Here is a 13,009-nt window from a genome sequence, read left to right on the forward strand (position 1 = left end):
GTAAATAAACTGACATTTTACTAGTTAAACAGAAAATTACCAAACATTTAATTACTATGTAAATTATTTTAATAGTATTACAATCTGTATAACATATTATAATTTTTCCATTTCAACATATAAAAAATGCTAAACCCATGTAAAATAAAATACAGCAGAACCATTATGTGAATAGCTGCATTTTTGTGAGCACAAACTACAATTCATTGCAATTACCACAAACTTTACAAAATTGAACTTGTATTTTCTTGTGCTTTATTAATAAAAGAAATCCACTATATTACACTCAACAAATATATTCAGTATAAGCTAAAACATCTAAACAACACTTTTCTGTAACATACTTTTACCAAATGCCACAAAACTGACAGTATATTAGAACAATAAAACAGGTTTGCAGCATATAAGAAACATATTTGGCTTATAAAGTTAGTTCAATCAAGATATTAATTGTTTAAATTTGGAACAAAAATGTTAAGGACAAAGGTTCTTATTAAAAACACTCACTACTAAGAGATACCGATTTTCTATATATCCTTTTGAAATTGCATGGAATAACAATGAGTGCTAACTCACTTTTACCAAACATGATTCACCTTTTGGCATCACTGAAAATAATGTTACATATGTTCAAGAGTTTCACAAATATCACATTGGGCAATACATTATCTTCTGCTACTTTATATAGTCGCTAATAAATGCTCCCTCTATGTAAAACAAATCCATAGATTCCTTCAGAGCTGTACCGTAACACTTCTCAGAGTGTTATGAGCTTATGTCAACAAATTTGAAATATCAGAGCCCATTCGCATTGTGGGCCACACAGAAATGTTAATACAGTCAACTGCATGTACCTAGATGGAAATCAAATCTACAATACATTTAAGACAAAGGTGATATTTACATCCTGAAAAAACGTAATCATATGCGACAGTCAATGATCTGGTTATAACGTCACACAAAAACTATTTACATACAGTAAGGCATATAATGATCCCTTTTTTTGCAGAAATGAATACCATGGATACCATGGACTTTGCTTTTGCCTGTTCTGGTGCCATTAGATTAGAGGAAAGCCACATAATTCTCTGGGATGAGTCCGGTTTTGCCATCATATGTCGCTTGGAGCCAGCCGGGTTCCACTGAGGGATACACTGCATGGACATGAAGAGTCAAATACAGCAGAACTGAGTACACAACATTCTACAGAGCATTTTATGTTTATGTCTTTCCACAAAAAAAGTACAGTACTGCTCAAACATTATCCTTAGGAACATTACCGTTGGAGAAGTGCGCCCCCTGTGGGAAGCTCAGCTCATGACTGTGCTCCGCTTGACAGGAATACAAGGCTTTAGCCTCTCTGTAAAACAAACACCAGATTTAAGAGACAAGACAACTGCGGAAACATACTAATATCACTGGGAACATCAACACCAGGCTTATCTTTTGGCCATGTTGGCTGTTCTTAGTACAGGAAATAGAAATTCAGTCATATTACACATCATTTAAGCATTTCTACACAAATTTACTCTGTTTTCAGCATCCAATTCTCTGCCTTTTTATATCAAATTTGATTACATTTTTTTGTGAACAATAAATTATTATTTGGAAAGAAGTAGAACAAAATGACCAACAACACCTGAACTATACAGAGAAAAGGTTTGGGGTGAACATTTTTGTTAAACAAAATTTTATTCATTTTGTTCCGTTAAATATAAAATGTCAAAAACTTTTTGAAGGTTACAAAACATAAAATGTAATTTCAAATAAATGCTGTTCTTTTGAACATTCTATTCAAAGAATTTTTTTTTTTTTTAAAGAAAACATTTTAAACTGCAAAAATACTTCACAATATTAACAACTGTTGATCAAAAACTTTTTACAAATCTTATCGACCCCAAACTTTTGAACAGTGGCATAGAACACACCTTAGAAGTAAGATATAACAGAGCATAAATGACATCTGATCACAACTATATAGTTTTTCTCAGCTAGACACTGTAAAAACATTAAAAGGAAGATTCCATTTAGGCCTGGAAATATGTAATAATAATTACTAAAACTGAAAAAATACTCTTAGTCTGACTCATTACCTTCCCGTTGGGGGCTGGGAAATTCCAGGACTCTCAAAGACTGCTGCCCGCAAGGCCACACTGGCGGAAGAAAAAGCATGAGATCAGTGTAACAAACAGATTTTACATTATGACAGAAAATCAGTGAGAAGGTTCTAGCTTACACAGATCCTGGTCTCTGGTAGCCATTGCTGGCCGAGGAGTGTCTATATGTCACTGTCACTTTAGGAGGAAGCTCCGGCAGATGGACGGACTTCAGACTGTCTCTCTGACTGCATGACACCAGGCTCTGAATAGAGCCGTGACAGCTTCTGAAACCTGAGCGTAACCCAAAAAAAAAAAAAACACATTACAAATTGTGTGAAATAATTTATTAATACATGAGAAGTGTAAAAAAGGACAAAACTGCAGGAAGAATGAGATCCACTGATGTTGATTTGCACACGCGGCATCTGTTAAATTGATAGCTGTAAATGTAAATGTTTAATCATTGGATTGAGAATGTTTAGTGGATAAAGCGGACAAAAAGGATTTTGTGCTGTGTTTTGAGACCATGAAACAAAAAACCGACATCAAAGAACTAGAGCCGATAAAAGCCAACTGTGTTGTCACAACATGTTGCATGCATCTTGCATGCCAACTAGTATGAACTATGATGCACTTGCATGAGAGAAAACAACTCTCTACACCAGTAGGTGGCAGTAGTCTATAAATGTCATTCAAAGGATTGTAGATATACAAACCATAGAACAAAATACACTAGCTTTTTTGCCTTATTTAGCAATAGTTTGTTAAACTGAACAACCAGAGTGATCTGTTTCGGCCTTTAGTGAATTCACCTCACAAAAATGAAGCGAAACGTATTCGTTCTTACCCTCAGAAATGCGGAGTGAAGTGAGAGAAGAGCAGGTGGACAGACTGTGTCGTTCTTCCCCATGAACCTCCAGAGTCTCTCTGAGGGTTCTCTGGAGGATCTCTGAAGCCGGAGAGCTTCGATCACCTGGACTCGTGCTCAGCGCTTCTTCCCATTCTCCATCAGTCTTGTTGGCGTCCTCTTTGGAGCTGGAATCAGGGCTGGTGGTGCAAGCGGGGCTTTTGGGGCCATTGGAGGAGGGAGATGAAGTGGTCCAGCATAGGTTCCCTGATGCCTTGTGTTTGGTACATGATGGGGAGCCCGTCTTAGAGCAGCTGTTCTGGTCTGAAGAGTGAGATGAGAGAGACTCCATACTGCCCATGGGAGTGCTACTCGGACTGCTGCTGAACGTGTCACCTGATGGAGAGAAGGGGTTAGGTTGACACTCTAATAGAAGGACTGATGTCGGTTTCTGGAGACACTCACTGTCAGCATCAGCCAGGCACAAGGTGGGAGAGTACAGGCCTCTGGATTTGCGGGACCTTGAGGACAGGCAGATGGCTTTGCTGCGGCGGGCACTAGCATGAGACTGAGGCTGTGGCAGAGGGACGTTAGGGTCTGGAGCTTGATGAAATATCTAAAAAATAAATAAAAAAAAGACAAAATGGTACTATAAGTGTTTGTGATCCAAACTAAGAATGTGTACATTAGACAAGCAAAACTATATAAAACCAGATATTTGGAGTTGCAGAATATACAATATCATTTAACTTTTTTTTGTTTTGTTTTTGAAAGAAAAACTGTAATACTGTGAAATATTATTACAATTTAAAATAACTGTTCTATTTTCATATATTTAAAAATGTTATTTATTCCTATCATGGTAAAGTGGAATTTTCAGCCCCATTACTTCAGTCCTAAGTGTAACATGATCCTTTATTATGCTGATTAACTTCTCAAGAAATATTTGTTATTATTATCAAGGTTGAAAACTAATATTTTTTTTGCAGAAATCATGATATATTTTTTTTCAGGATTCTTTGATGAATAGAAAGTTACAATTTTTTAAATATTCTAATTGTCATTACTGTCACTTTTGATCAATTGAATGCATCCTTGCTAAAATTTATCAACTTCTTAAAAACTTAAAAATTGATTTTTAAATTGTTTTATCTTTTAAAATTTGCTGTAATCTAATGCTCACTTAAACTAAAACACTAATAATTGAATAAAACTGTTAATGTTAAATGTAATCTTAAATCAAATCTCAAAAGGAATATCTATTTTTTGTATACTGTCCATTATAATGTCATGATGGCTAAATTATCTTATAGCATTTAAAAGTATTGATTTTATTAAGCATTTTGTGTCTAATCTATTTAAATAAAATAGTATAGAAATGTAATATTAGCAATTTCTTGGTTATGGCCCATGACATGAATTTTAATATCAAGGGTAAAATATAGGGAGTAAACCTAGTATTCAGAAAATTCTCATCCTTTATTTAATAATTTGTTCTTCTATCAGCATGGTTTCCATTAAAAGATCATTGTTTAAACAATCACCTTGTCATAGTTTTCTATGAGGATCTCTACCACAATATTCTGAAACTTGATGTTCATCATGGCAGCAACTGTCTCTTCTTGAGAGCGCATGAGTGTTGGGCCAAAAATCACACCCAGGTTAGACACGGTCATCAGATTCTTCTGACTATGTGTGGAAACCCTGTCAAAAACAGCAGAAAAATTGTTTCACAAACACAGCATCACCATGTGAAGTTTAAAGTGTGCTCAGGAACAAATGTTCTAGATGGGCAGTTTCTACTTGAGGATTTAGAGTGACGTACACATGTAGATGCTTTATCAGAATATCCAGCATCTCTTTATTCTTGTCGGGGAGCTTGTGGACGAGGGCATGAACAGCACACACCCTGTAGTTCTGATCATCAGACTCTAGAAAGAAAAAAAAACAACAACCCAAAGGCATCCAATTATTAAATAAGTAAGTCACATATGGACGTGATGAGGAGTTTAGAGAGCAAAGAACATGCTAGAACGTACTGACTGCCATGATGAAATCTTTGTGGAGTCTATAAGTCATGAGGGGTTCTGCCAGACACCTGCAGGGAACAGAATGACTTCCTGTTTTTCCTTGGTAACATGCCATTTTAAGAAATGAATGATTGTATGGATTATTTATAAACCTGAGGTAATTCTTCAGGCCGCTGGTGATGGTCTTGTTATCCCAGGTGTCTGGGTCAAGGTCCATATCTGCAGGAGCTTTGGCCGCTGGAAGGGTCAAAATAACTTGGGTTAAATGGATTTTGGTATCAAACACATCTGGTACAAGTTAATGGAAATAGTTTGTACAGGTGCATCTAAATAAATTAAAATGTCGTGGAAAAGTTCATTTATTTCAGTAATTTAATTCAAATTGTGGAACTCGTGTATTAAATAAATTCAGTTCACACAGACTGAAGTAGTTTAAGTCTTTGGTTCTTTTAATTGTGATGATTTTGGCTCACATTTAACTAAAAACCACCAATTCAACCTAAACAAATTAGAATATGATGACATGCCAATCAGCTAATCAACTCAAAACACCTGCAAAGGTTTCCCGAGCCTCCAAAATGGTCTCTCAGTTTGGTTCACTAGGCTACAAAATCTTGGGGAAGACTGCTGCTGACTGCTGACAGTTTTCCAGAAGACAATCACTGACACCCTTTACAAGAAGGGTAAGCCACAAACATTCATTGCCAAAGAAGCTGGCTGTTCACAGAGTGCTGTATACAAGCATTAACGGAAAGTTGAGGGGAAGGAAAAAGTCTGGAAGAAAAAAAGATGCACAACCAACTGAAAGAACTGCAGCCTTATGAAGATTGTCAAGCAAAACCGATTCAATAGTTTGAGTGAACTTCACAAGGAATGGACTGAGGCTGGTGTCAAGGCATACAGATGTGTCAAGGAATTTGGCTACAGTGATCGTGTTGTTAAGCCACTGAACGCTCCATCTCTCTGTCCTCTGCAGTGTGTTAAGCCACTCCTGAGGCGTCTTACCTGGGTTAAGGAAAAGAAGAACTGGTGTGTGCAGTGGTCCAAAGTGCTCTTTTCAGATGAGAGCAAGTTTTGTAATTCATTTGGAAACCAAGGTCCTAGAGTCTGGAGGAAGGGTGGAGAAGCTCATAGCCTAAGTTGCTTGAAGTCCAGTGTTAAGTTTCCACAGTCTGTGATGATTTGGGGTGCAATGTCATCTGCTGGTGTTGGTCCATTGTGTTTTTTGAAAACCAAAGTCACTGCACCAGTTTTACTGGCCAGCAAACTCACCAGACCTGAACACCATAGAGAATCTATGGAGTATTGTCAAGAGGAAGATGAGAAACAAGAGACCAAACAATGCAGATGAGCTGAAGGCCACTGTCAAAGAAACCTGGGCTTCCATACACCTCAGCAGTGCCACAAACTGCCACAAACTGATCACCTCCTGATCACCTGAGTTTCACAATTTGAGTTGAATCACTGAAATAAATGAACTTTTCTATGACATTCTAATTTATTGAGATGCACCTGTACTTCTAACAGTCAAACTATTTTTCTAAAGTATTTATCGGGTTTCTGTGTTACTGTACCAAACACTGAGGTCATCAGTCGCTGGACTTTAGAGTTAACTCCACCAATTCTGTACAGCCCCATTGTGTAAATGCCTAAAGGAAAAATAATTTTTTTAATAATATTTATATATCTGATTCAATTTACAGCAAGTAAAATTAAAAGCTATTTTTGTTCAGACCTACACCACCATTCAGAAGCTTGAGGTCAGTAAGATGCTTTGGGTAAAATCTCTAATTCTCAATGAGGCAGCATTTATTTCATCTTAAAACAGTAAAAACACAAATATATTAATATACCTTATAATAATGTTTAAAATGCAATTTATTCCTATGATGGCAAATTTTTAACAGCCATTTCTTCAGTTTTTTTTTTAATCCATTTAATTTGACCTTGTTGAATAAACTTTTTTTTTTCCTGACCCTAAACTTTTGAATGGTAATGATACATAATACATGATACATAATATGTCATATATACTGTATGAAAAAAGGTAGGTCAGAAGCAGAGACTTACCTCTTGTTTCCACAAGATCTATACACTTCTTTACAAAATTAAAGCCTGCTTCATTTAGGAATGCTGTGGACACAGAGTATGTTATAAATATAAGGCCAATTCTGGTAAACTATTTTTGTCTTATGAATTAACACCACACATGGCCAAATTAAACTGTTCATCTCACTGTATATAAACCTAAATGACAATTAAATAAATTGGAGGAATAAACTTACTTTCCTCTTTCTTGCTCAAAAGTGCTGGAAGGGTGTAAATCTAGAAGAAATCAGCATGTGTTTATAACACACTAAAGATAAACGCTATTTAAAGCATATACATTTATGCATTATATTGCATAATCCATATCTCTTTACAGAAAATAAATTATAGGAACGAATATACAAAACACAATTTATAGTTTCATAATATAAACATACATGCACTATTAATCCTTTGTATATTAGAATTCACAAACTCAGCTAAATAATAACAGTGTAACGAGGGTCAAATGAGTTTAAGCCAATCAACTATAACTGACAGCATGAGAGTCAAAACAAAGAGTCATTAGCGAAGTGTAAATTCTCAGCTGTCAACTTTTTCCTGTCCGTGTGTACATTATCCACTGCCTGGATTTCAAAAAGACTGTGTAACAATAATTACATGTCTAAAATGCAAAAAGGGAGTCAGTGGTCTAAATCCTTATCAAGATTTCAAGAAGTTAAAAATGATTGTACTGTGAACTGACATATATTAATCAAACTGAGAACAGAATCTCATTTAGGTTTGGCCGTTGCACTTACCGGCTCTTTTCCATCCATGGCCTCCATCCACAGTCTTCTGTTGGATTCAGAGAGAGCCTGAAGGGTGATGATACCATGCCTGTGGGACACACTGAAGACTATTAACTCTCAAATACTAATGTAAGGGCTCAGAACTCTGCATTTAGTTTTATTTATTTATCTGTTTAAAACTAGTTTTAAGCATCATACCACTGAATAATGAAATGTTGCCAAAGCCTGCAAAGCTAATCCACATGCTACAGTGTAGCAAGAAGGAAACGGAGTTATGCAAGCAGTATTATGAAGCAGTTTTTCCTTCACTGCTATTCACCAATTCCGCCACAGCATAGGAAATCATATTTTACCTGAGCGGCGAAGTTGCAGACCGAATGAATGAAATAAGTTAAAGGGCCAGATACCACAGAATGAAACAAACAACCATCTTTCTTTTGGGTTATCATCTCTAGCTGTACTTAAAACCAGTTATACAGTACTAGTTTAAATAACAAGCCATGGCTCTTAAGAACTGACTTATTTTAAGGAATAGTTCACCCAAAAATGTAAATGTGCTTAAAATGTAGTACCCCTTTCAAGCCATCCAAGATGTAGGTGAGTTTGTCCTCTGCAGTGAATGGGTGCCGTCAGAAGGAGAGTGCAAACATCTTATAAAATAACTATAATCCATAAGTAATCCAAAGTCTATAGTACATCAATTAATGTCTTGTGAAATGAAAAGCTGTGTGTGTAGGAAACAAATCCATCATTTAGATGTTTTAACTTTAAACCGTCACTTCTGTCCAAAATACAAGCATGTACTTCATAAACAGTTCCTCCATTGGAAAAGTCCATCCCCTGTTGTCTTCTCACATCAATTTTCTCACATCAACATATTTGTTTAGAACTGTTTTGGAATGTTTTTGCTTGTGGTCGATCTGTGCATATTTCTCTCCTGATTCAGATGAGATGTCTTAACTGGAAAAAGCATTATCATGGAGAGTTATTGGAAATGATTTATTTTAGCTGGAAACAACGGTTTGAAGTTAAAAGCATCTTGATGGATTTCTTACAAACACGCATCTTTTTACTTCGCAAGATGTTAATTGATGGACTAGAGTTGTGTGGATTACTTGTGAATTATTGTAATGTTTTTAACAATTGTATAAATTCTCTTTCTGACGGCACCCATTCACTGCAGAGGATCAGTTGATGAACAAGTGATGCAATGCACTAACTTATTTATATTTTGGACAGCATCAGGTGAGTAAATTTTCAGCTATTTTCACATAATCAGATAATTAACTAGTTTCAATAACTCAAAAGCTTAAGTGCAGTTATTTAATTAACATTCACTTATTAGGTTTTTTGTATATAGAACAATGTCATAAAAAATGTTTCAGTATGTTAAGAGCACTGTTAATTAGAATTAAAAAGGTAACTTAAATGCTCCACATTCAGGGGAAGGGAGATTGTTTTTATTAAAAGAGATTTTATTATTATTAAAACACACCAGCATTTTTAGATAAAAGTGCAACATACCGATGGACATTATAGAAACATTGCAGATAATTGAACAGATGCCCTTCACAGGGGTTACCTCTTCAGTTATGAGGAGAGAAAAGAAGAAATGGAAGGAAGGAGAGTGCTGAAAATGACGGACTGAAGAAAGATCTAAACAGAATATAACTCTCGTCTCCTGCAGCTCTCAGATTTCTCTCAATGTCATGCATGAAATTATGTGAACACACCTTTCTACCACCTCAATGTCAAAGCAGAATCGCTTGTCAATAGAGTCAGTCCTCCGTCTGATGCAGGACTTCAGCTTAAACATCTCAGGAGGACTCATGATCAATCCATTCTGGACAAGAAAAAACAAAAGGTATCTCAATATGGTAATTTGAAATTAAGCTAATAGCGTTTAAAGGGGTCACTGGATGCAAAATACACTTTTACATGCTGTTTGGACTGAAATGTGTGGTGGCAGTGTGTACACAACAATCCTATAATGACAGAAATCCACCCAGTGTTTTTCTTTTTTAAATCTCCAAAAATAAAGAGTGCTTTCTCAAATCAAGCCATTCACAGATTCTAGGCAGAGTGATGTAGTTCTGCACAGGCCCCTCCCCCGATTGGTGACTGACACTGGCGTGTTTCCTTAGACCCGCCCTGTGTGAGCTGTGAACAGCCTGCCATTGTTTCACAGCCGGAGCAGATGTAGACAAGAATGACTCCTAAGTGATTGAGGTGTTCTGTTGTTGGATGTAATAATGAATATAACAGTCGTCATTTACTCCGAAATCCGAGCCGCTAAAGACGTGGTGGATTTCATTTGTTTCTGAAAGGAATGTGTCCCCGATCTACCTAAATGTGTTTATCTTCGCTCATCCAGTTACATCTACAATTAAGTGAGTGTAATTTTATGAATCCTTGCAAAATTGCCTTTCCTAATAATGTGCTAGTTAGCAAGTTAACAGTCTCAGAGAACTGCTTGTCACTCTACAGAAGAGAGGGGCGGGGTCAGCAGTAGCTCATTAACAATTAAAGGGCATGGCACCGAAATGGGTCATTGTGAATGGAGCTGTTTTTTTTTTTTTTAAGTAAAAAAGGGTGTTGTTTTACACTACCATTACAAAATTGTAACCAAAGTATGTAATAGACTTTTCATGAAGGCCCTAAAGAATTATATCAACTGGTGAAAAATGGGCATCCGATGACCTCTTTAAATTCTGAACATTTAATACCTGTTTGCCTCCAGACTTGAATTCAGAGTTGCTCATTGTAAACATTTTGGTCTCTTTCTCATACGTGCAATAATGTCGACTCCATGTACACCCCAAGGGTCCTTCAACAGAAAACAGGTGATCATTAGTGAATTTCAATTGTTCCAGTGAACAACAATGTATATTTATTACGCATCTATTTTTATTTTTTTTCAACAAATGAATGACATTGAAGAATTTAGTGATGGCTGCTGAAACTTCAGCTTTGCCATCACAGGAATAAATTACATTTTAAATATATTGGAACAGAAAGCACTGTGATAATATTTCAAAATATTACTGGAATTTTTATTCAAATAAATCCAGCCTTGGAGTACATAACGTCAAAAAGTTTAGTTTTTATAAAGCTAAAAAAAGTAAATTTTTGAAAAAAAAACATTTTTTTCATGTATTAATAAAAAGCTATACAATAATCTTTAAATATATGATTTTATTATTAGAAATGCTCAGGGGGATACTCACGCTTCTCCTGCACATAGAGGAAGCCCTCCATGGTCCACTCTCCTGGAGCTTTAAAGTCCTGATCTGCAGACCTTATCCTTCTCATCAAATTCTCCACTTCCTGTCTTGTGCTCTCAAAATTATTTCTTGTCTTTAGAGGGAACATCAAAACAACAGTAAATTGGTTCTCGAGGGACATCACTGGTCTCCAAAGTACAATTCCTTCCATATGCAACAATAAATACTGGATATTCTATTATACAGATTGAGTGATTCACACAATCAACAATTTTAAGGTACGTTTAGCACTACACAATGGCGTTTATACAAGCCTAATATTTTTATTGGCTTACTGTCTGACCGATATGTCAGGTAACGTTATCTGAAAGCTCTTACATTCTGGAGGTTGAACTGTAGCTGTTGCTTGTATGGCTCAAACTCATGTGCCAGTTCGTAACCCTCGTGGTAGAAGGTGACTAATCCCTGGAGAAAGGCCAGCAGCTGCGAGAAAGACAGTGGTCATTTCAACAGTTGTATAAAAGCAATAACTCTCATAATCATGCAGTGTATTCAGGGGTTGATTGAGCTGCAGGATGTGGCTGTTATCATCATTTTCTTTCTGATAGACATGTGCTTCAGAGAAACAACCCTGCTGATGTTACAAGATGTAATAGATTAAAAAACAGTGCAGCAATTTTCTCTCAGTAAGAGGAAGCCTTCTTCGTATTTCTCATCTCCCCAAACAAAAGTGGCATTCATAGTACTGCAGAAATGGAAATAGGTGTGTCTTACCGGCTCAACAAACTCAAACTTTTTCCTTTCTTGCACTTGTTGGATTTTGAAAACATATTCCAGGGAGGCGTCATAGAAAATCTGTCTTTCGTTATTTATTTGGGTGTCTGCCTATGAAGTATAATCAAAGCATTCAGTGAAGGTAAAAGAAATCATACGAAAATAATGTAATATTCTGTGTGTTTCTGGAACTTTTATATCAATAAATGAACTTTCAAGTTACCTCCTGCAAAAGTGACTCTTTCTTTCTTGAAGACAGGCTTAAGTGCTTCTCCAAAACTGTGTAATACTTCTCGGTCTCCTTGTCAAATTTCTTCTTCCCTTCCTTCAAAAAAAAAAAAAAAAAAAGGTGACATGAGTTGGAATTTCCTGCACTGTAATTATGAGGATGAATGCCTTTTGCAGAGATAAGATGTTATATAAAATGTTAGACTTATTCACAAACACCATGAAAACAGTAGGAAAGTTTGAATCAGTTTATTTTTTTTATTTGACAGGCCAAAAAGTAATCCTGAAATGTTATAACCAGTAGATGGCAGACTCACATTTGACTTTCCAGGAACCTGAATTCAAGTTTACTTTAAATATTCAGCTGGAAGCCTTTGCCTACAGATTTCCACCAGATTTCAAATGGACATTTTTTATTATATACATATTCACTATAAAATAATAAATTATTAAATGATCTTATATATTTGACTAAATATTATTTATTTTACATATACATTTTATTCCATAGATTTAATTTAATATATATAAAAAAAATTAATAGACTAAATAAATATTATTTCAATAAAATTCTACTTATCTCCATAACCAACATATTTATTTTTTATTTCTGTATTATAACTGAAAACATTAGAAAAAATTCTGTGTAGATTTCTGAAGAGGTTTTTGGATGCAGATTCTGCAGAGCCGTTTAAAATAATCCACCGTATTAAATACGTTCCATAAAATTTCACAGATTTACACCCAAAGTCAGAAAAAAAGAAGTTAATTTATATAACAAAAGAGTCGAGATGATTTAAGATGTTAAAGTAGAAAAAGCACCTATTTACGTTGGACCAAGCACTAATATGCTTCAGACCTCCAGCCATGAGAATCTTTTTTTTTTCCTTTTTTTGAGACTGCGTCTGTGACTAAAACCAGTTTGGAGCTGTTTGTTTTTGCTGTTTGACATCAGCCTAACCTTTCC

General features: G+C 35.6%; 1 protein-coding gene across 3 annotated transcripts in view; it reads right to left on the bottom strand.

Moving 5' to 3' along the window:
* The window catches only part of LOC113038609 (rho GTPase-activating protein 42), a 24,846-nt gene continuing 11,837 nt past the window's right edge, over positions 1-13,009 (bottom strand). The window contains exons 5-26 of one of the 3 annotated variants that reach the window (XR_003274796.1): positions 12,038-12,139; positions 11,815-11,925; positions 11,419-11,523; positions 11,044-11,173; positions 10,543-10,643; positions 9,550-9,659; positions 9,341-9,400; positions 7,826-7,904; positions 7,262-7,301; positions 7,047-7,109; positions 6,551-6,625; positions 5,129-5,213; positions 4,986-5,044; positions 4,772-4,877; positions 4,491-4,650; positions 3,412-3,562; positions 2,947-3,342; positions 2,237-2,390; positions 2,094-2,153; positions 1,281-1,360; positions 1,009-1,154; positions 1-960 (exon numbers count right to left, since the gene is read on the bottom strand). Coding sequence is in view for 2 of the 3 variants with exons in the window: in XM_026196171.1 (XP_026051956.1) it covers positions 1,066-1,154; positions 1,281-1,360; positions 2,094-2,153; positions 2,237-2,390; positions 2,947-3,342; positions 3,412-3,562; positions 4,491-4,650; positions 4,772-4,877; positions 4,986-5,044; positions 5,129-5,213; positions 6,551-6,625; positions 7,047-7,109; positions 7,262-7,301; positions 7,826-7,904; positions 9,341-9,400; positions 9,550-9,659; positions 10,543-10,643; positions 11,044-11,173; positions 11,419-11,523; positions 11,815-11,925; positions 12,038-12,139 (2,316 nt within the window). In the remaining variant the exon portion in view is untranslated. Of the gene's footprint in view, positions 1,155-1,280; positions 1,361-2,093; positions 2,154-2,236; positions 2,391-2,946; positions 3,343-3,411; positions 3,563-4,490; positions 4,651-4,771; positions 4,878-4,985; positions 5,045-5,128; positions 5,214-6,550; positions 6,626-7,046; positions 7,110-7,261; positions 7,302-7,825; positions 7,905-9,340; positions 9,401-9,549; positions 9,660-10,542; positions 10,644-11,043; positions 11,174-11,418; positions 11,524-11,814; positions 11,926-12,037; positions 12,140-13,009 lie in introns of all 3 variants that reach the window. The other 2 variants (XM_026196171.1, XM_026196173.1) reach the window with 2 other exon arrangements.

The sequence above is a fragment of the Carassius auratus genome, chromosome 21 (genome assembly GCF_003368295.1).
Source record: "Carassius auratus strain Wakin chromosome 21, ASM336829v1, whole genome shotgun sequence".
Classification (NCBI taxonomy): domain Eukaryota; kingdom Metazoa; phylum Chordata; class Actinopteri; order Cypriniformes; family Cyprinidae; genus Carassius; species Carassius auratus.